This window comes from Pyrus communis, chromosome 16 (genome assembly GCF_963583255.1).
Source record: "Pyrus communis chromosome 16, drPyrComm1.1, whole genome shotgun sequence".
Lineage (NCBI taxonomy): Eukaryota > Viridiplantae > Streptophyta > Magnoliopsida > Rosales > Rosaceae > Pyrus > Pyrus communis.
This window is the reverse complement of record NC_084818.1, coordinates 10,458,490-10,479,983: the sequence shown is the minus strand read 5'-3', so window position 1 is coordinate 10,479,983 and position 21,494 is coordinate 10,458,490. Positions and strand designations below refer to the sequence as shown.

The 21,494-nt window shown below is 36.9% G+C and overlaps 2 protein-coding genes and 1 long non-coding RNA gene across 3 annotated transcripts; 2 read left to right on the top strand and 1 right to left on the bottom strand.

The window, feature by feature from the left end:
- Positions 1–1,861: 1,861 nt before the first annotated feature.
- Positions 1,862–6,739, top strand: LOC137720428 (protein ENHANCED DISEASE RESISTANCE 4-like). Its single transcript, XM_068459496.1, has 5 exons — positions 1,862–2,416; positions 3,011–5,306; positions 5,572–5,632; positions 5,726–5,949; positions 6,367–6,739. Exons 1-5 carry the CDS (start codon positions 2,299–2,301, stop codon positions 6,419–6,421), a joined length of 2,754 nt encoding a protein of 917 aa, XP_068315597.1. The 5' UTR covers positions 1,862–2,298; the 3' UTR covers positions 6,422–6,739.
- Positions 6,740–9,443: 2,704 nt separating this feature from the next.
- Positions 9,444–12,381, top strand: LOC137720795 (protein trichome birefringence-like 25). Its single transcript, XM_068459905.1, has 3 exons — positions 9,444–9,788; positions 10,010–10,287; positions 11,063–12,381. Exons 1-3 carry the CDS (start codon positions 9,485–9,487, stop codon positions 11,846–11,848), a joined length of 1,368 nt encoding a protein of 455 aa, XP_068316006.1. The 5' UTR covers positions 9,444–9,484; the 3' UTR covers positions 11,849–12,381.
- A 114-nt stretch (positions 12,382–12,495) lies between these two features.
- LOC137720796 (uncharacterized) lies at positions 12,496–13,478 on the bottom strand. Its single transcript, XR_011066584.1, has 2 exons — positions 13,318–13,478; positions 12,496–12,808 (listed from the first exon to the last, which is right to left on the bottom strand). It is a non-coding gene; the product is annotated as an uncharacterized lncRNA (long non-coding RNA).
- Between the last annotated feature and the right edge of the window lie 8,016 nt (positions 13,479–21,494).

The window sequence follows — 21,494 nt, the reverse complement described above, 5'->3', positions numbered from 1 at the left end:
GTGGGGATTATTTGTTCCGGTAATTGTTTGTTTCTGTGTAATAATTCCGCTAACTTAATATAAGTTTATAATTTTGCTATAACTAGTTGTCTTGAATGTGTTTTCGGTCGTGCGATACAAATTTGTGTCCAAAATATATTAGCGGTAAGTCGAGGATTACATTTTTTTTACTCTGTTGTGCATAATTCTCTCAATATTATATCAGCTTTGTGCCAACATTTGCCTTGGAATCAATGTTAGAACTCACCGCTAGAAAACGTTACTTTATATTATAAATTGGGACCCTAACTTTGGATTGTGCCATTAGATTTCCAGCTTGCAATTGCGTTGCAGCATACATCACACTTCATCTGAGCCACTGCAAACAATCATTCATTAAAACAACACCAATCTTTCTGTTTGCTTCTCAAAATTTTCATCTCGTTCATCAGTCACAATTGTCATCTCATCTGATCCAATTGGCTCAATAGTCAAATCTGGGCAGTTGAAGAGATGTGTGAGAGAGAGAGAGGAAGGAGTAGGGCCCACCTAGTCGTCAAGGTGTGGAGTGGGGCCCACTGGGAGTAGAGAATCGGGGAGAGAGAGAGAGAGAGAGAGTAGTCAGAGTCAGAGAGTCTCTCACAAGACTTGTCAGAAAAACGCAGCTTATTATTATCTCCTTTTTCTTTAATCTTCTTGTTTATTTTCACTTTCACATCGGCCAAAACAGTGCTTTTCTCTCTCCAGTCGCAACCAAGAAAAAGCCACGACCTGCAAAAGCACTTGCTGGAAAAAGGACGGATTAAAAACCCCAAATAAGAAAGTTAAAGAGAGGAACCGAATAAAGCTAAAGCACTTGAGCGCATATGAAAAAAAGTGGATTTGCTACTGCCATATTGCCAATCCTCTTTTTGCTTCTTTCGGTTTTTCTGCAATGGAATAAAATTTTAGGCTTATTTTAAGGCAACACCCTCTAAAATTCAGTTTCTCTCTCATTTTGCCCCTCAAAATTTAAATTTTCTCACTTAAAACCTTGAGACTCAATTCTTTTCTCAGATTCCCCCCCCCCCCCCCCTTCTCTATTGTAAAAATCTGTTAACAATTCCGTTAAAAGGCTGATGTGGCACAAAGCGGGACCCACTTCTATTATTATGTTTGAACTTCGAAGACCAATTATAAACTAATTAATAGGATTGGATACAATACCTACCATTAATACGATCATAATCTGAATGTCAAATATAATTTACGTGATATATGTATTTAATACAACCATTCTCTGGTCGTTGAGATGGTAGCTATATATATTTTTTACGTGATATATATATTTAATATAACCACTATCTGGTGGTTGAGATGGTAACTATATTAGATATATGTAAATATTGTAGCTAAATCCCTAATTATAATGTTTTTTTTTATATTTTTTTCACAAAAAGTGGGAGTGTAAATAGTTTTATTTTATTTTATGAACAAACGATATTATCTACACTAAGGAAATTGGTAGACTTAGCCAAATCTCAAAACCCTCTAGCAATAATGTGGTTCAAACTTATCTTTATGAGAATCGAATCTAAAATCTCTTATTTACAAACAAAAATATATACTATTAGGCTGCAGTGCAGTACTGAGCATGAAGAATGCAAATAGTTAAAAATCCAAAAATGTCAATGTTGAACGACGACACCAGACAAACGGCGACCGAAACGAAGTTAACTCGTCCCTCTCAAACGGCATCGTTCAGGAAAGCGTACTGTTGGAAATCGCGTTTTGCTAACGTTGGAAAACGGCCCTTACGCCTCCATCTTGGCGTGTTGCGTGCGATAGCAATTTTGGAGAAAAAACACAAAAAACGTGAAAAAGCAGAAGCATAAATCCACAGATTTTCTCAGAACACAAACACACATACGGGAATCGAATTTCTCACAAAACACTTCCATAAATTCTGAGCGTTTATATTTTCTTTTCCTTTCCTTTCCAGCTCATAGTTTTCCGGGAAAATATGTGTGTCCCCACCATAAAACCTCTCTCCCGTCAACTTCTCCAGCTCCCACCATTCCTTCTCCCCTGATTGGTTCCTAAGAAAATCTGCAAAAGAAAAAGAAAACCCACAAAAGAAAAAGAGGCTTCCTGTCTCTCTCCAGCTTTCTCTTCCTTAAAACAAAAACCCATTTCACCATTGCAGCAGAACGACCCAAAGCTTTCTCATTTCCCTGAGCTGCTTTTTCTCTCTGGTTTTCTCGGCTGCCAAACATTGACTGGAAATAGTGTTTGATTTGTTGTTTTCTGGGATTTTTTGGTGAGGTGGGTTATGAGCAAATGGGGGACTCGGCTGCTACAGTGAGGCTGGTTCGGTGCCCCAAGTGTGAGAATCTTCTTCCGGAGCTTGATGATTACGCTGTTTACCAGTGTGGTGGTTGTGGTGCTGTTCTTCGAGGTTTGCTTCTCCTTCTTCGTTTTCTTAATTTCGTTTTTAAGTTTTTGTAAATTTTTTAGTTAATGCAGTTGTTTGGTGGGGTTGGTGAGAAAACTGGGAAAAAGATAGCAACTTTACGTTTTGTGTCACATGATTCGTGTTGGGTTTCTGACCAAAATGTCAGTAACTTTGATTTTCTTTGCAACCAAACGGCTACCTTGTTCTTTGTTTTTATATGATGGTTGTGTTTTTTATTTTATAGAGGTCTGTGTTTTGGTTTATGTTATTGGAAATTTAGAAAAGGGAGTGAGATCAGGATTTACAATTTTTGGAATTTGTTATGGAATTAGACCCAAAAGAAAACCAAAATCCACACCAATGCTAATAATACTCAATCATTTGGATTTGTGGGTTGAGACTTTTAAACCCGAAAAACCGGATATTCATCTGTAGCTTCATTAGTATCAACATTTCATAATGTAGGATCCTAATCTGAATTGCATTCTGTTTCCTGAGTTTTTTCTGCATCCAAGATATGCCAATTCCTTCTAGTTTTGAATTTATTTTCCGCTCGCTAAAATTAAGGATCGGATTGTTGTTTATACCGTTTTACAGCAAATAAAAAGAGGCAAGAGGGGGAAACTTTGTTGGAGAAGTCAGACAAAGAGCGGGTTGGAGGAGTTTGTGCTAAATCAGACGATTCAGACAATAAAGGAATAGTTGTGTTGAGTGATGCTTCTGATATGGATGTTAAGTCGGGTGTTGGTTCTTTGAGGTGTGATCAAAGGGATTTAGAGAAGGAAAATGTTAAAAATGCTGAGGTTGTTAGGAAGCAAGCGAAAGATGCAAGTGAGAACTGGTTTGTCGAGGATGGCGTTGATATGAGCATGAAAGGAGATGAATTGGAGAATGCTTCGGGAAGAGAACATGGAGATTTGAATTCCCAATTTGGTCCCATAAGTGCAAGTCGAAGATCGCAATGGATGGCAGATTGGCGAGCTCAAGAGAATGGTGAAAAGGAGGGAGTTCGAAGACATCAAAGAACTGATGTTGGAGGTATCAGGTCTTCAACTTCAACCTATCAAGACGAGGGCCCGTCAAATTACCATTTGGGTTCTTCGTGTAGGGGTGGGGAACCATTGAGAAAAAGTATTGTCCCCGATGAGGCAAACAGAGTTCTGTACCTTGAACATGACCGAGCCGAGCTTCTAAAGAAGCTGGATGAGCTGAGGGATCAACTTAGCCGGTCTTGTGATATGGTTGATAAGCCGAAAGAGAAAGCTCCTGTTGATGGGGGGATGGTTCCTCCAGATCCTTATGGTAGTTCTGACACTTCATATGCAGGTGTTTCTTCCGGGGCAAATAGGGCTTCGATGCAGTACTTTGGACCTGGTAAACCTGTCACAGCACATGCTCATTTCAATCACTTTCCAGAGCCATTTCCCTATACCAATGGCCATGAAATGCCTATGGCTAGCTTTTCTTCTACCATGCATAATTCAAACAATTTTCCTAGATATGGCGATCCTTTTGGATCCCACATGCACAGTGGAGCTCCTCATCCCTTTCCCAGGCAATACCAGCAACCATCGCTTCCATACTTCTCTGGACAGTATGCTGAAAACAATCCTGATCCATTTGAGCTTTACCCAAATAATGCATCGGTTCACCATCCTACTTGCCCTTGCTTCTGTTGCTATGACAATCACCGGAGGGGTTCAGTGCCAGTTCCACCCACTGCTTTCCACAATAAAAGGTTCCCTGATTTCCCTAGTAGTTCCATGTTCCATCCTGAAAACCCGGGGATGGTCGGTCCATATGATCACAATAAACCTCGGACTGTGATTCCTCCACCCTTTAATGTTTCGCAAACCCATACAAGATGGCCAAGTGACCTTAACCCCCAAATGGGAAGCTTTGTTCATCCCCGTCCAGAGAGGGTGGTGCCAACCAGTGGTGGCCGACGATGTCTTCCATTTTCTGGTGGTGCTCCATTTGTAACATGTAATAATTGCTTTGAAATTCTGCAGCTGCCCAAAAAAGTATTGCTTGCGGAAAAGAATAAACAGAAGGTGCGATGCGGGGCATGCTTTACTGTGATCGATTTTTCTGTTTCTAATAAGAAACTAGTTCTTTCTCATGCAGAAGCAAAGAAAAATCTGTCGGAAGTTAATAGCTTGAATGAGGTGGTCAATGACAGTACTTTACATTCACATGGCCATGTCACCCGGATCTATGCTCATTTCTCCTCTGATGATTATGATACTTCTGGCTATGATTTTCAGTCAATAGATAGAGAACCTGCGTTACCATCCACAGGCCCAAGTTTAACTGGTAGCAAGCCTCACGAGATGCAAAGCTTTCATTCTTCATCTCCCAGTACCTCTGAGGATAACAGCATCCCAGAAGCTCCAGTTCCTCCAAAAGAATTCACAAATTCTATTCAGCAGCCAATCAAAGGCACTTTTTCTCCGCCTCCTGCTGGTTCACCTCTAGAGGAACACTTTGAGTTCTCATCGAACAATCATGTGATAAACCGACTTGGGAAGGGAAACTGCAGTAGTCGTTCAGATCAAGAGAAGGTAAAGCCAAATAAGGTCACCTCGCGACAAAACTCTTTAAAGGAGACATCAGTAGCAACTGAGATGGAGGTATCATTTAATGACTACTCCAACACTGGGGTTTCCCAAGATTCCTGGGATGCAAACAAAGAGGAGGATCAGCCAAGAACCAACAAAGGGAGCGATTCATTTATTACGAACTTTATTAAGAAGAGCTTCAGGGATTTTTCCAAATCAAATCAGACAAGTGGTGGGAGAAGTAATGTTTCGGTTAATGGGAATTTAATACCAGATCGTGTGCTCAAGAAGGCCGAAAAGATGGCGGGAACAGTCCATCCTGGACAATATTGGTAAGTGTACTAAACACATAGTGCATGTCTATGCATGATTACCTTGAATTATGCTTGCAATCTGTTACTGCTCTTATATCCGTGAAAACAGATCAGTGCTTTGTAAGAAATATAAGATAATAGCTTGCCTACTTATAATAGCTTTTGGAAAAACTGGTAAACAAATACAATCATGGGATCACAAATAGCTTTATGTTGCAACTATAATCTCTCTCGCCTCCTCCATTTTACTCATGTCTTTGCTTTCATCGATTTCGAAATGCAGGTATGATTTCCGAGCTGGATTCTGGGGTGTCATGGGTGGCCATGGTCTTGGCATCATTCCTGTAAGTTAAATTGATTTGACGCTAATATCAAATCCATAAGCGGTTATTTCTAGTTATTTGCTAATGTTAATGGAAAATTCTTTTCTTGTGCAGCCATTTATTGAAGAGTTTAATTATCCCATGCCTCAGAACTGTGCGGCCGGAGATACCGGTATTTTTGTGAATGGAAGGGAGCTTCACCATAAAGATTTGGATTTGCTGTCCAGTAGAGGACTTCCCACAACCAGAGATAGATCTTATATCATCGAGATCTCAGGGAGAGTCCTGGATGAGGATACTGGTGAAGAGCTTGATAGCCTTGGCAAGCTAGCCCCAACGTAAGCACTAACCATTTGATAGCCGTCTCATTTAGTTCTTCGTTAATTATCCAAGATAGTAAAATGTTGCTATTATAACCAAGAGCATATAGACATATTAAATCTTTATGTTGTCTTCTATCATGGACATGCGGTTTTCTGTGATGAATGGAACATGGAATGACAATGTGTTGAATATATTGGACATAGATAATCTAATAACACATCTTTAACAGAAAATGTTCATGAGTTAACCACTTTGTGGTCAGCATCATTTATAGTTTTACGAATGATATTGTATGTTTTAGCCACTCTTTCCTGTTACCTGTATTGATTTAATGTAGTGATATTCATACCGTTTAATTTGTCTAATCTAAACTCTCCCTGGGAGCTTTTGGAATCTTCTAATGTTTCTTGCTTTGACAAAACTTTGAACAGAGTTGAGAAGGTAAAACGTGGATTTGGCATGAAGCTTCCAAGAGCAGCTGCATAATCAACATGTAGAAATCACTAACTTCATCCCTCGCGTGGAGATTCTCAAGTCATCCATCCCGAGCTGGAAAGTAAAATTATTGGGGAAAAAGGGGAAAGAAACCCGGTCGAGGAAAAATTCTTTGAAATGTTCTGCAGCTGCACAACATTGCAGATAACCGAAAATGAATGATAAGCTGTAGGATGCTAAGTAGGGTGCTTTTATCTGATATCTACAATAGCTGTTTTCTGGTTTGATTTGTTTAGTGCATGTAGATCATGCTAGTTTTCTTTCAGCTGCGACTCTTCATTTATTAATTTATGTAAATGGTTTGGTTTTCTGCTGTCTTGCTATTATAATGTATGAGGTTAGCGTTTATCTTGATCGTATATAAATTTGCCGGTAGCCATTTCTATTAATTTCAGTTTTTATCTGCAACATATCGGTTTCCTTTTTTGCCCCTGCATAAACAATTGGTGCTCGTCTCAAAATTATGAGCAAGGAGCTTGCAACTCAAATAGATAAGAACGTTTATCTATGCACTCTAAATTCTGTGCTCGAATCCTCGCTCTTCCCGGAATAATAAAGTCTCAGTGGTTCAAGCAACTACCGACCTAATCGATTGTTAGCTTCTCAATCTGGCAAATGAAGGGCAGGAGGCAATCTTTGGGACCCCGAGAGAAAGCTGAAACAGGCCAAGCCAATCATTGGTTTGTCCAGCGCAAATGCACAAAGACGTAAGCAAGCCTCGGGACACTTTGCAAATCCCATATGCAGTTTTGGTGGGCTCACCCTCATATCAGCCTATTGCTTAGAGCCCAGTACAAGGGGCATACCAAAATAGGAAAATTCAGAATGGCCATTCGGAACTTATATATGAGAAATGACTTTTGTATTCACTTTTTAGTCGTTGGATTGAATAAATTATGAGACAATAAAGAGTATAGAAAGAGAAAATGAAAGTGCGCAAATTATTTCACTGTAAGAAAATGCTAACATCAGTCGTCTATCAACATTCACATGCATGTACTTTGTGAATCAACCTGTGTGCGTGCCATCTAACTGATGAAAATTATCTATCGAAAGAATCTTATGATGTTTAAATACATTACAATCATCTATCTCACCACAATATCACTAAAGACAATACATTAGTTGCAAGGTAGTTTCTCTTGCTAAGACTTGGTAAAGGACAATTCTGAAAGGACGGGGGGGTTGAAACTTGAATGCAATGCACTATGCATTGCAGTCTGCAGTGTGCAGTTGGTAATAAAGCCAATTGACAAATGTGATTGATAGGAAAGCACTTTAAAGCTTTCGCTTTCCCTACCATTAACCATCAGGACCAGACCAATCCCTAATTGGTCCCCCCACCCCACCCCACTTATATGAACCATCTAAAATATAAGTGTTAAATTAGATAAGTTCAATTCGTAATATACTTTAAAAAAAAGAAAAGAGAAAACCACACAAATTGTTTGTGTTTTTATGGAAGGAAAACAGAAGAAATGCATGAATTCTAAATAATTCATTGTACTTAATCATTTCAAATTCATAATCTTGTTTCTAATTATTTTAAATACATGCTTCCAGCACTGCATTATACTACACAAAAGGTTGTATTTGTATGGAAAAAAGTAGAAGGATGTTTGGATTTGAATAACTCATTACCTAATATTATTTTATAATATAAATATTTTTTTAATGTGACAGTCGCACTGCTGGGCCGCCAATTAATAATATTAATTCAGGTATATATTACCGGTTAACATGATTAACTAGATAATTACGTGGATTAATTTACAAGTAATCATCCAGCAAAGAAAATAAAAAGAGTTGGTAGCTAATCACCAAATGTGGTGTAATCAAGGTTGGCGACATTGAAAGAAAAGAAAAGAACAATATGATTCAGAAAAGTGCTCGACAGATGATGTAAAACAACTTAGGGTTTAAAGCTGCTCACACGTTTCAACCAGCTATATTGGGATAATATAATAATCTACCAACTCCAATTTTACTAATCAAATTCAGGTGGGCAGTGCATGTCATGACTCGTGCATTGCAATTTGCAAACGAAAAATAAGACACAAAAAATGTTTGACTAATATATAGACCATTTTAGTGGTTGAGATGAATCAAACCCGTATTTCACATAATACGTCTTGGGTTTGATTCTTGCCATTAGTGAATTGCAAAATAGTGGTCATGGAAAATTTGAAATGCTTTTGTGAGTCTTTTTTATTCCTAGAATAATGGACTGTTGTGGCAAAGCCATCATCTAGTCCTTAAAAAAAAAAAAAGAATAAATTGACTAAGCACATTTAAATTGATTCCTGCAACCTCTAGAAAAGGGAAAGAATAATTAAAAACCACAAAAAAAAAAAATTATAGTTATTACTCGTCATTATTCTACAACATAATTGGTCCTATTTGTGAAGACATTTTTTGTCAACAGATTAAAATACAAAACGAATAATTTGTCCTGGATGATAAATAATTCTTTCCCTCAGTGTGAATTTAAATCGAGATTCCTAAATATATAGTAAATAATAGCAGTTTGCTAATAAAAGTGAAGCAAAAAACGTCATAGGATGTTTTATATAATTGCATTGTTTTGTCAACTCAAAGAATGTTGTTATGCTAAGTGTTGAAAACTTCAAAGAGTGGATTTAAACTGAATTCTCACATTCTAACATGGTAACAAAACAGGCAATTTACATGTTGAGTTTTGACTCTCACACGTGTTCTCACACCACTCATTATATGTAGGAAGTGTGGATCTCATGTGAAAAATTAAATTCTTGCATAATAAACTTTACGCAACTCACAACACGTCTCTATGTATTAGGCAGATATTACCCACCTAAATCCTAATTATCAACACAAAACAACATATTTTCTTCCTAAAACTAAAACCTCATTTTTGGTTTGGTTTGGTTTTTTTTTTTTTTTTTTTTTTTGGGGTCAAAATTTGGTTTATTTTGCTGCAAAACAAAAACCACCGATTTCATCACTTCTGTTTCTTTTTCATATTCTTGAAATTCTCCTCTCTCTCTCTCTCTCTCTCTCTCTCTGACCTCTGAGATGGTGAAGGAAACGAGGGTTGAATCGAAACCAACATTGTCATTCCACAAAAACAACCATGTATTTGTGAAGTTTGCAGTCTGTTTTGTCTTAGTTGGTCTCGCTTTTCGACTCTTGTTTTCCGATTCTGCACTTTCTATCGGCATAAATTTACCAGTAGAGCCACCTTCTCTTGCAGCTGCAGACCAGCAAGAAACAGAATCCTCCTCCTCCTCTGCTTCTGATTCTTCTTTATTTCCTGTCCAAACTCAAAACTCTACAATTGTTGATTTTCCTGGAAATAACTCTCAAACATATGACAATGGTAAGTATTTTTTTTTATTTATGCTCCTGTTTTGGTGTTTTTGTTCGGTTGAAACCACATGCATCAATGAGAAAATCCAAATCAGACAAAGATATTTTTTTATGCAAGCGATATTCTACGCTATACTAAATTCATCTAAACTACGGAGATGGAGATTCGAGTTTTATACAGTTTCAGTATGCAACTGATTTATTCACTTTTACTAAATAATGTTGTTGCAGTAAAGTGTGACCTTTTTACTGGAGATTGGGTACCAGACCCATCAGGTCCAAGATACACCAACGAAAGCTGCCATGTGATGGAATCTCATCAGAATTGTATGAAGAACGGTCGCCCCGATTCCGAGTACTTTTACTGGAGGTGGAATCCAAGAGACTGTGAGCTACCCAAGTTCAATCCGCAGAGTTTTCTTGCTACGATGAGGAACAAATCATGGGCCTTCATTGGCGATTCGATTTCGCGTAACCATGTCCAGTCATTGCTTTGCATTCTCTCTCAGGTACACTCGAAACTCGAAAACTAGCTTATGTTTACTGAATCCATATGCTTTAGATCTACTAAACTCTGTTGATTTTGCTTTGCACTTCCAATTAACCGCAGTAGCGGCTGTGACGATTTGGTCTAGTCACACTAAGTTTCCACTTTGTTGGCCGCGGCCTTAAGCTCGAATCTCATGGACGACTGTTGCAATAAAAAGACGTTTAAAAGAATCATTTCACTTTCTAATGAAACCTTAGCCACTTTTTCTCTTTGGAAATTGCATGGAAGTTTGGATCAAAATTAGGTTGTGGATTACAGCTGAACTTTTATGGCGACCATTGCTTTTTAATTGGTTGTAGAGTCATTTTCGTAGCTGGTTTACCTACTATGTGGGATCATAATTGTTTCAATTTGAACCTCGTTTAGGGAACATTAATGATTGATTACTGATGTACGATTAGCTCCTAGAGATTTCAAAGTTTCCATCGAAGCCCTGAAGATTAAAGAAAAGTTCTTCCCTGCCTCGGTTTCCCTATCTCAGTCTTCCTCGCGCTTCTCATGTGAGCTCGGGAAAAGAGGTTGGAAGATGGGGATAGGGAAACCGGGGCAGGGAATTTTCTCTCGTATGTACCGACCCCATAGCGGTTGATATGTTTGGACTGTATAATTCCGGTGTAGATACAGGACCTACCATGATCTGACATTCTTGTAGATTGCATATCTTCTTTGCTGGCTTTCCATTTTCTGGTCGCAAATGATAATATTGATCACAATTCGGTGGTCATGTCCCACAGGTGGAGCAAGCTGTTGAAGTATACCATGACAAAGAATACAGGTCCAAAAGATGGCTTTTCCCCTCTTACAACTTCACCCTTTCGGTAATTTGGACTCCGTTTCTCGTCAAAGCGGGTATTTTCGAAGACATGAATGGAGTTTCTACTTCCGAAATCCAGCTTTATCTTGACGAGCTCGACAAGACATGGACTGATCAGTATAGCAGCTTGGATTATGTGGTGATTGCCGGAGGGAAATGGTTTCTAAAGACTGCAATTTACCATGAAAACAACACGGTCAGTGGCTGCCATTACTGTCCCGGAAAGAACTTGACAGAGTTAGGGTTTGAGTACGCATATCGCAATGCCCTCCGTCTGGTTTTCAATTTCATCACCCGTTCGGATCATAAAGCGTTTGTTCTCTTGAGAACCACCACACCCGACCACTTTGAGAATGGAGAGTGGTTCAGTGGGGGGTATTGCAATAGATCAGTGCCATTCAAAGAGGGTGAGGTTGATATAAGAGATGTCGATGATGCAATGCGAAATATCGAGCTGGAAGAATTCAAGAAGGCTGCAGCCGAAGGATCGGAGAAGGGAGTAAACTTTAAACTACTGGACACAACCTACCTTTCACTACTGAGACCTGATGGGCACCCAGGTCCATACAGGCAGTTCCAGCCATTTGCAAAGGATAAGAATGCCAAAGTTCAGAATGATTGCCTACATTGGTGCTTGCCCGGGCCAATAGACTCTTGGAATGATTTGGTTATGGAATTGTTGGTCAATGGCGAAAAATATCGATGATCGAACGCCTGGCTTATAAAGTCTTGCAGCTGTGGTTTGTCCTGTGATCAAATCTGTGCCTAAAACAACAGGCGCGACGCTGACCCGCAATCCATGAAATGTAGAAAGGCCTTGCTAAGGAAAAAAGTGAAGTTGCATGTAAACATATTTATTCTTTTACAATGTCAAATTCTTTGGCCAAGCTGCAAAACTTCATACCCTTTTGTATTACCACAGAGCATATATATGAAACTACAAATCTCACAGAAAAATCCCATTTCTGTAAAACTTATGTACCTACCACTGCTGGAAAGAAGAACGCAAAACTCCACACAAGTTCATCGTTAAGAAGCTATTTACGACTTACAGTTCTCCCTGCCTCAAAACTACTAGCACCATGTAAAGAAAGACCATTGCACCTTACTCCTCTATAGTTCAGAGAGCTCTTGGCCAGCATCACGCTGCCATAGGGCAGCGCAGATCGGCAGTTCAACAGTGTTTCTCTTCTTTATACAAGAACCGAACCTAGAATCTGCCGTTCAGCCATACCCACGCCACTCGAGCTAAACCTCAAGGTCACTTACAGGACCAAAATGTCTATTTGCATCATATAAGTACTACTCAAATACAATGAAACTACTAATAAACAAAAATTGAAATGAGCATGATAACAAATGCAATGGAATTTGATTGGTTCTTCTCAGCTTGAAAAGCAAGCAAACGTCAAGACAACCGAAAATGCATATTCCAGGAAATTTAACTCCACAACCTTAAATCAGAACTCACATTTCAATTCTGGATTATTGAACTAACAAGCCATGTCGGAAACTGCAGCATCACCACAATTTTACAGAACAACAAATAAAGACAGAAAGTGAAAAGCTTGGGTTACATTGAAAAGGCAGCTCTTTCACCTTCCTCCTCTTACTTGCTTGAAGTGGATGCATCTACATTCCTTGGCTTGGGCTTCAGAAATCGATCCTGCGTAATTTAACATGTAAATTATAATGCTCACGTCCCTAATCAAGTTCAGCAAAAATGCAACATAACCCACACACACACATATTGAACTACAGCAAGCTACACACACACACACATATATTGAACTACAGCAAGCTACACACACACACACATATATTGAACTACGGCAAGCTAGAACTGGGCAAGCTAAAATACTGATATAAGTCTCATTTGGCAGGTATTTAGGCATATTAAACACACCCAGATGGGCAAATCGATGGAAATTGCATAACCTGAAATTCCTAAAACTTCAATTAAGAAAATGAAGCTCTGAAACCCTGGATTTTTTTTCCCACCCGAAGGAGCAGGATCTAGACACATAAATCAAAACCCAATAGGTTCATTTGATGACTCGATACTTTAACACAAATCGTGGATTTGAAACAAAGAAACATTCGAATTGATGAATCTGAAATTCTATAAGATAAAATAAAAACTTGAAGAGATGAATAAATAAAAGGGGAAATTACGTTATCGTAGAAGATGAAGTGGGCTACGACGACGGTGCCTACTATGCCCCCCAAGATCGCTACGGGTCCTGTCAACAGACTCCATTTCCTGTATATCATTTTCTTCCTTTTCTTCTTCTTCTTCTTCTCCTCCTCCTTCCCTTCTCTCGATGAACCTCAGGTCTCTGGTAAGCTTTTGTTTTACTTGGAAGCGTTATACGAAGAGGATCAAGTTTATTGGGCCTCAACTTGGGCTACCCAAAGTCTAAAGGACCTGTTCTTGGTCTTTGTGTATACATCAGCATGATTTTCGGATAGATGGAATCAGAACTAAGGGTTTCTAATTGCATCCAAAAAATTGATCCTTATAAAATGAGTTGTATGGATACCCACAATTTATTTGTTTTTTTATTTTATTTTTTGATTTTCTTATTTTAACGACCATTGTATCCCATTGTTAAAGTTGCCAAAATACCCAATTAGGGAATAATTTTAGCATTTAAAAAAAAATTGAATGGGTTAGGTTTCAAATGAATTTGTGGACAAGTCGATAGGGTTTCAACTCATTCTGGTTGGAGTTGAAACCTGTTCATTTTTGAAAGCATGTATTGTGAATGGTGTGCTTTTTTTTTGGATGAATCTAGGGTATCCCTCGCACGTAGCTGAGGACTAATTCCTCGAGTCGGGTCGGACCCCATTCACGGAGAAACTCTCCCAATGTTGACTTCTCCATTAATGGTGTGCTTTTTATTGCTTGATGTTTGGCAACTATTTTACATGAAATAATACTTGGGCGCTTACTGTTCAGTATCCAAATATTACTCACTTTTGACTTGACCCAATAACAAGTAAACACGTGTAATTTTAAAATAAATTAATATACTCCCTATTCTGGTAAAGAACAACCTTAAACGCCTAAGCAAACATCTATTTCTTTGTCGTTCTCTACCTCCCTCCCTTGAGAGCGTTTAAAGCGGGGTGCGAGAAGATTTCTAGGGTTGTGAAAAAGTTTCGTTGATTTTCCATCCGTTTTCTCCATTTTCTGGTCCATATCAAGATTCAAGCTTTCCATGCGAGTCCAAGCATGTTAGTCTCCTCCTGTTTATATTGCTCAATAATTTGCTTTGGTGCCTATATGTACTACTAGTAGTAACGGAAGTACATTTACTCTTGCATTCGATATTCCGAGTTTCTAAACTTTCAATCTGCAAAACAAATGTTCCCCGTTACATATGTATAACATATTGTTAATTGAAGCATCTCCACCAAAAAGAAGTTGTACAGGGCTAAAGGATGGATAATTTTTCCTGTCTAGTTTAGTCTTCTATTTTGTATCATTAAACTACCTTACGACAGCATCTCATTAACAACATACGCTTAATCCACCTTGCTCAATATTAATTTGAAAAAAATGCACTCCTTATATGCAACCCGTGGTAAAATGTCCTTTTCTTTTAACAACATCGCATCAGCAACTTGCATTACATGTTGTCTATAGCTTTCGTGTACCAGATTTTTATTTTTTAAGTGATATTTAATCTCCACAATTGGACAGAGTTGTCTTTTTCTTTGTTTATTTATTTATTTATTATTTTGTCTACCTATATCAACTTAAACTAAAAAAATAATATTCACCAAGACCAAAAAGTATATATAACACAACGTCCAGATGGAGCCGGATCCCGGAATAGTTCTGGAACTCCCTAAAAAATGGAACACATCAGAATTGCGTACACTACTAAAAGTCCAAGAGAGATGACACTTATCAAGTGCCGTCATGAAAAATAAAATATGATCGAGAAATTTCTGATTGAGCCGACATCAAAGTATTAATTACACCACGTCCACATGGAGTCTAATATGATAATCTTAATTAATATATTGTTTTGCTTGTGAGTAACCAATATCATAATCAACCTCTCATTATCTCAGCCTCCATATTTAATCCAAAGGGATGCTGCAAAGTAGCAAAAGACTCAAACATCAATTTGTAACTTCTTTGGCGTCATTTTAAATCATCATAATGTCATATTGTGTGGGATATACATGATTGAATAAAGTTAACAATCGGAATCATTCAATTTATTAATATTTATTTGAAGATCATTCTTACAAAAAATTATTTGAATTGGAGATCATTTTATCATCTAAATGTATCAAATAAATGGTTAGTTCATTATGAATATATTATTTGGTACTTGCATCGTCAAAATTTTCTATTCATTTGAATGACTAAATAGTCTTCAATTGAAATGATTTTTTTAGAAGTGATTTTCAAATGAAGATTAAGAAATTAAAAGATTACGATTATGAAATTTGTACGGTCAAAATATTTATTTCCAAAACAAGAATGAGCTCATACCTTGTTACATCTCACATCACCCAGATGTGGATTCTGTAAGCCTTATATATATATATATATATATATATATATATATATATATATATATATATATTCCCATCTCTACCTAGCACGAGGCCTTTTGGGAGCTCACTGGCTTCGGGTTCCGTAGGAACTCCGAAGTTAAGCGAGTAGTGCGCGAGAGCAATCCCATGATGGGTGACCCACTAGGAAGTTCTCGTGTGAGTTTCCAAAAACAAAATTGTGAGGGCGTGATCAGGACCCAAAGCGGACAATATCGTGCTACGGTGGAGTCAGGCCTGGGATATGGTGGGCCCAAGCCGAGATGTGACATACCCCAACTGGAGATTCTTAATGAAAAAGGCTTAGACTAAGTTTAATTTAATCAAAAACCACCATATACTATTATTTAACCAAAATAAGTTCATATTTAATCAAGACTAAGTTATATCAAACATTAAACACATATGGGCTGAATTAAAGCCCAAAACGAAATATTTGTTTTTTACAGCCATACCCCTAACGGAACCCCATTATGTCAGCTAATTCTGTTACAAATAAACTTTCTTTTGTTTACAAACATGCTACTACCTCATTATTGCAAAAGACAAAGATTAGTGGTTTATTCACATTTTCATGTACGGCACAATAACCAATGAATGAAAAGTCAATTAAGCACAGAACATACGGAGGGAGAGAGGGAGAGAGGGAGTTGCCAACTTGAGCTTTTCACTTGTCCATCGAAAAGTCAATTGTAAGTGCTACAGCTGCATGCCATGCATGGCTGATCAAATTTCTAAACACCATCTCTTGGACCACATTCCTCTCCCTCGATCTTCATTTGAATAACAATATATTTTAAACAAAATTTTAAAAAAATTAAATTAAATTCTTTTAACAAAGCTTCTTTATATGTATTTCTTGAAGTTCCAGTTGAATTTGGAAGCAATAGCTAGTATTTATCTTGGATTTAAGTACAGTTGGTTGCCAGTGATTAGTACTCCGGGTTCCACGTTCTTCTTCCTTTCTTACTATGCGTGCGTAATTATGTATGTGTCAATCAATTATTATCACACACTCGTTGTCTATATTTGTTAATAATTAATGCTAGAAAGATCAAAATTTTAAATCAAATGATTTGGATGTTGATAATTGATTTATTACTTAACCAAAAGCACATGCAAGTAGCACCCCAATCCATGTTCAGTTTCAGAAATAGTCAATTTACGAAATAGTGTAGTACAGTGTTCAGTTTGAGAAATAATAACTGAGTTTAGTTTTAGAAATAGTACCCTATTTAGTTTCAGAAATAGTCAGTTTAAGAAATAGTGTAGTACCCGTGTCAATTTCAAAAATAGAATTGCGTTTAGTTTTAGAAATAATATCCGTATTCAATTTCAGAATTAGTCGATTTAAGAAATAGTATAGTACTTGTATTCATTTTTCAGAAATAGTCAGTGTTTAGTTTTAGAAATAGTATAATGCATGTGTTCAGTTTCAACAATAGTAAAATACTAGTGTACAATTTAAGAAAGTGACAATCCCGTGTTCAATGATTAGTTTAAGAAATAATGTAGTATCAGTTTCAGAATAGTGAGTTTAAGATTAAGAAATAGTGAGAAGGATAAAGAGAGTGTGTGAGTGTGCTGGACGCACGGGTCCCAACCATCAATTTTTGTTACTTTTTTTTAAATTTTTATTGTATTAAACAAGACAAATACTCCAATGATGATAAGTTTTCCCAAAAACCCTAAGTTGAAATCCAAAGCTAGAGCCTAACCTTCTGTTCCAACCTAGGTTCCAAGCTGTTCGAAATTGATCACAACTAACGCCATGTACATTTGCACTCATTTCTTTTGTTTTTTAATATCTGTATATAGGGATAATACTGATATGATATGCAACTACTACAACATATGCATGCATTGTGACTGGCAGGTAGGAAGAGAGTTGAAAATTTGAGAAGTGGTGATCGCTATTTATAGATGTGGAGGTCGGCTACAAACCTACAAGGCTTAGTAGCCAAGTACTTAGCAGCCAAGTAAATATGTCGATAAATGTAGGGTAAATGACTAGGCTTGTGAATGTACTTTGAGACTAGGATTCTCTCCCCTTCTCTCATATTCTCTTATTTTGTTTTTATCTTGTTATCAAAAATTAATATAAGATATTGACGTGACTTAACCGTGATCGTTCAAATAGGATAGGTGGGGAGGGGAGGGAAAAAAAAAGGGAAGAGAATCCTACTCCTTTGTGTGAACAATATGTCAGCATAATCATCTAAGAAAATTGACACACGCATGAAAACGTGTCAATTAACTAGCAACATCATTGAACAAATGTTGCCAAGTTTTGTGTAGGTCTCGTGTCCAAGCTTGCTAGACTTATGACTCATTTGAATGTGTTTTTAAAATAATTAAAATTTTTTTTAGAGAAAATGTTTTTTGATTCAAAAAACACTTAAAGTGCGTTCTGCAAGAAATATTAATAATGTGCTTCTTTTTACTAAGAATTGGTTCTAAAAATATTTTCACCAAAAAAACTTTTAGTCATTTTAAAAACACATCAAAATGAGCTTTTATTCATCCTGCGAATTTACACGAAGCACTTAAGCCACCTAACTTATCAGTAGTGCAGGTTCCAAGCTGAAATAGGAGAGATTACCTTGTCCCAATGAATCACTACTCTACACTTACGCATATATACCTCCATACGTATACAAAATATAGACAAGTAACAAACATAAAACAAAAGATATTTAATATGTCATGTATTTTTTGAACACGGAAAACAAAAAATGGAGAGGAAAGAAGAGCCAGCAGGGAGTCTGATAAAAACCAGCAAAGAGAATCAAACCTAGTTGAAGTCGAAATCAGAGGCACCATCGGCAATGCTATTATATTCAGCCCCAGATTCAAATCCATGACCGTCGTAGCCGATTGGGGCAAAAAAAGCCCTCTAATTGCGTGTGACCCATTAATAGGTCTCACGTGAGGGGGCGTGTTGAAATATCACACATCAATCATATCTTTGAAAAAAGAAGAGCTTAAATATCCTAACCTTACTTCAAGGGGCATTTTGTGATAAAACTCCACACTTGAGGATTGTGCATGTGGTAATTACCAAGTTAGGGATAATAAGTGGGTCTTTTGTCCGTCTCTCTGATAATTCTACAACACCGCCTAGATTAGGCGGCTGACCACCGCCCCAATTAATTTCTAGGCGTTTGAAAATTAATAAAGGATGCCTATGTCCGCTTAGACGTCTGCCTAACCTGCATAGTTCGACTAGGCGCATGTTGAATAATTGGATGAACACTTATTATATGCTTATTCCCCATATTTTCAATGTGTTCTAATATTTTATAATCTATAGGTCATTTTATTTTGCAATTTTTATGTATATCAATGCGATTATGTGTTTTTTAAGTATAAATATGCACTTATTTATACAATATATAATAAATTTATTTAAATCCGCCTAATTTGCCTAGACCCCAGCTCGCCCAACTAATACCTAGCGTCTTTTAAAACCTTGCTTGTAAGTGAAAGGTCTTAGATTTGATTTTGGCCAAAGTTGAATTTGAACTACATTTTTATGACTGGTCCATTATGAGGCTTAGCCCACTCCCCCACCCTCTTAGACCAACTCCAATGGTGGGCTAAAAGCCAAATTTCCCCATTTATTCCCCCCCCCCCCCCCAAAAAAAAACACCACCTAACTCATGCTAAAACATTGGGCTAAAAGCCAAATGCCAAAGCTGGGCCAAATTCCGCCCTCCCCCATGCGAGTGGACTCGCTGACACTTGGGCCAGTCTCGGCTCGCCCACGCTCCAACGCTCCCCACACGGTTGGCTTGCAAGGCTTTCCTGACAGGGGTGGGCCCCACTGTTAGCTATGTGTCGGCCAACATCATCATCCCAACGACTATACTTTTAATCCAAGGGCTGGGCTTTAAGGACCGTTGGTTGACCCAACAGTCCAGATTAAAATTTAATTTTTTTTAGATTATGTTATTTTAAAATACATTGAATCAAACAACTGAGATTGAATGTAATCAAATCCAACGGTAAAAAAAAAAAAGATCTAACGGCCCAAATTTAAATCCAACGGCTAAAATAATAAAAAAAAAACAAAATTCACCATGGTGCTCAGATTGCATAAACGAGTTTACAAGTTCAGCTTCGGCGTTGAACAATTCTACATCCTCAATCTCAATCCTTGCTTGGATTTGTGCCATTTGCATTGCCATGCTACGCCTTCTTCTATCACCCATTGATAAGATATTGGGGATTTTTAGGAAACAAAAACTCTTTAAAAGTTGAAAGATTGGTGAATATAGAGGATGATTGAAGGTTGAAAGGTTGTGTGATCAACTAATATTGAACATATGTATATATAGAGGATGATCGATGAAAGTTGAACGGTTGGTGAAAGTTGAAAGTTTGGTGTTGAATGGTTGGTGAATTGAAAATTTGGTGTTGAATGGTTGGTGAATTGAACGTTAGCCTAGGGTTGAAAGATTGGTGAAAGTTGAAAGCTTGCTTTGTGGAAAATTTAGTGATTTTTCAATATTTATCGGAATTTAAATATTTTTAGATTAAAATATTCATAAAATTAATTTACGATAGTCTACATATATTTTTTTTAAAATTTAATTTAAGAAAAAAATAGCTTAAGTTCATTTTTTAATAATCCTGGGGTAAAATTTTAGGCTAAAAGGGTTAATTGAAGTTGAAAAACTGTTTCTGGGCTAAAAAATTTGGCTTTTAGCCCAACCATTAAAGTTGGTCTTAGTAGATAATATCATTTATTAAAAAAAAAAAAATCGGTCAAACTAATCTAAACATACAATTAGAGGTGCACTTTATTTATATGGAAACCTATGTGGCGAAGGGAGTATTACTGGCTTGTGTGCTACGAGTAAATTTTCAATACTTTTTTGGTCATTTTATCAACTTTGTCAATATTTTTAATTCATTCAATCCGACAATAAAAAATTAAGAATGATGTGTAAGAAGTAAAAATGAGTATGTGGATTTTATTTAAGATCTTTCACGAATAATATTGTTTGAATGATTAGACCAATAGAATTACGTTCGTAAAATGGTTTTGACAAGGTTAGACCATTTCCAAAGGAAATGTCAAAAATGCCATATAGACATATAACAGTAATAAATGACGTACCACTTACTCAAACCTAGATGTCAAAGATGACATGGAAAAGAAGGCTAGGAAGACATAGACAAAGAGATGCCAAATTTGAAGTTGCCTTTAAATTTGATTTTTGTTATTTCCAAAAGCATTCCATTTGCCTTACCTTAAATACTAGCATATTTAAGCGTTATTTTATTATTTTTAAACCAACAACAACTCAACGTTTATTATTTTTGTTAAAAAAAAAAACATAAATGAAGCAATAAATTTTGGCGTATCAGATGGAAGGAAAATATTGACGATATGTCAAATTACCAAGTCAACCATCAAATAAAATTGGGAATTGTTATTAGTACTCCAAAATTCTCAATTTACACTCTAAACTTTCTATATTTAGAAAGAGTAATACACTTATGAGAAGTGCAAAATGAGATTTTTAGAGTGCTAATAACAGTATTCTTAAAATTTAATGTTTTGAATTTGACGTCTCTTTTAGGGGGGTGTAGTCAAATTAAGACTTGAAAGGATTTTAAAAGACTTTAGAATCAACTTGTAGTCAATTAGGATTTTTAAGAGGATTTTAAAGAACTTTAAAATCATGGTGTAGTCAAAGTAAGATTCAACAAGATTTGAAAAAATACATCTAAATCCAGGTGTAGTCAATTAAGATTTAAAATTC

Bases quoted from the DNA above. Each gene is read 5' to 3' on its own strand.
- LOC137720428 (XM_068459496.1), top strand. From the start codon at position 2,299: ATGGGGGACTCGGCTGCTACAGTGAGGCTGGTTCGGTGCCCCAAGTGT. The intron at 2,417-3,010 runs GTTTGCTTCTCC...ACCGTTTTACAG, and splicing joins TTGTGGTGCTGTTCTTCGAG to CAAATAAAAAGAGGCAAGAG. The intron at 5,633-5,725 runs GTAAGTTAAATT...TTTCTTGTGCAG, and splicing joins ATGGTCTTGGCATCATTCCT to CCATTTATTGAAGAGTTTAA.
- LOC137720795 (XM_068459905.1), top strand. From the start codon at position 9,485: ATGGTGAAGGAAACGAGGGTTGAATCGAAACCAACATTGTCATTCCAC. The intron at 9,789-10,009 runs GTAAGTATTTTT...ATGTTGTTGCAG, and splicing joins CTCTCAAACATATGACAATG to TAAAGTGTGACCTTTTTACT. The intron at 10,288-11,062 runs GTACACTCGAAA...CATGTCCCACAG, and splicing joins TGCTTTGCATTCTCTCTCAG to GTGGAGCAAGCTGTTGAAGT.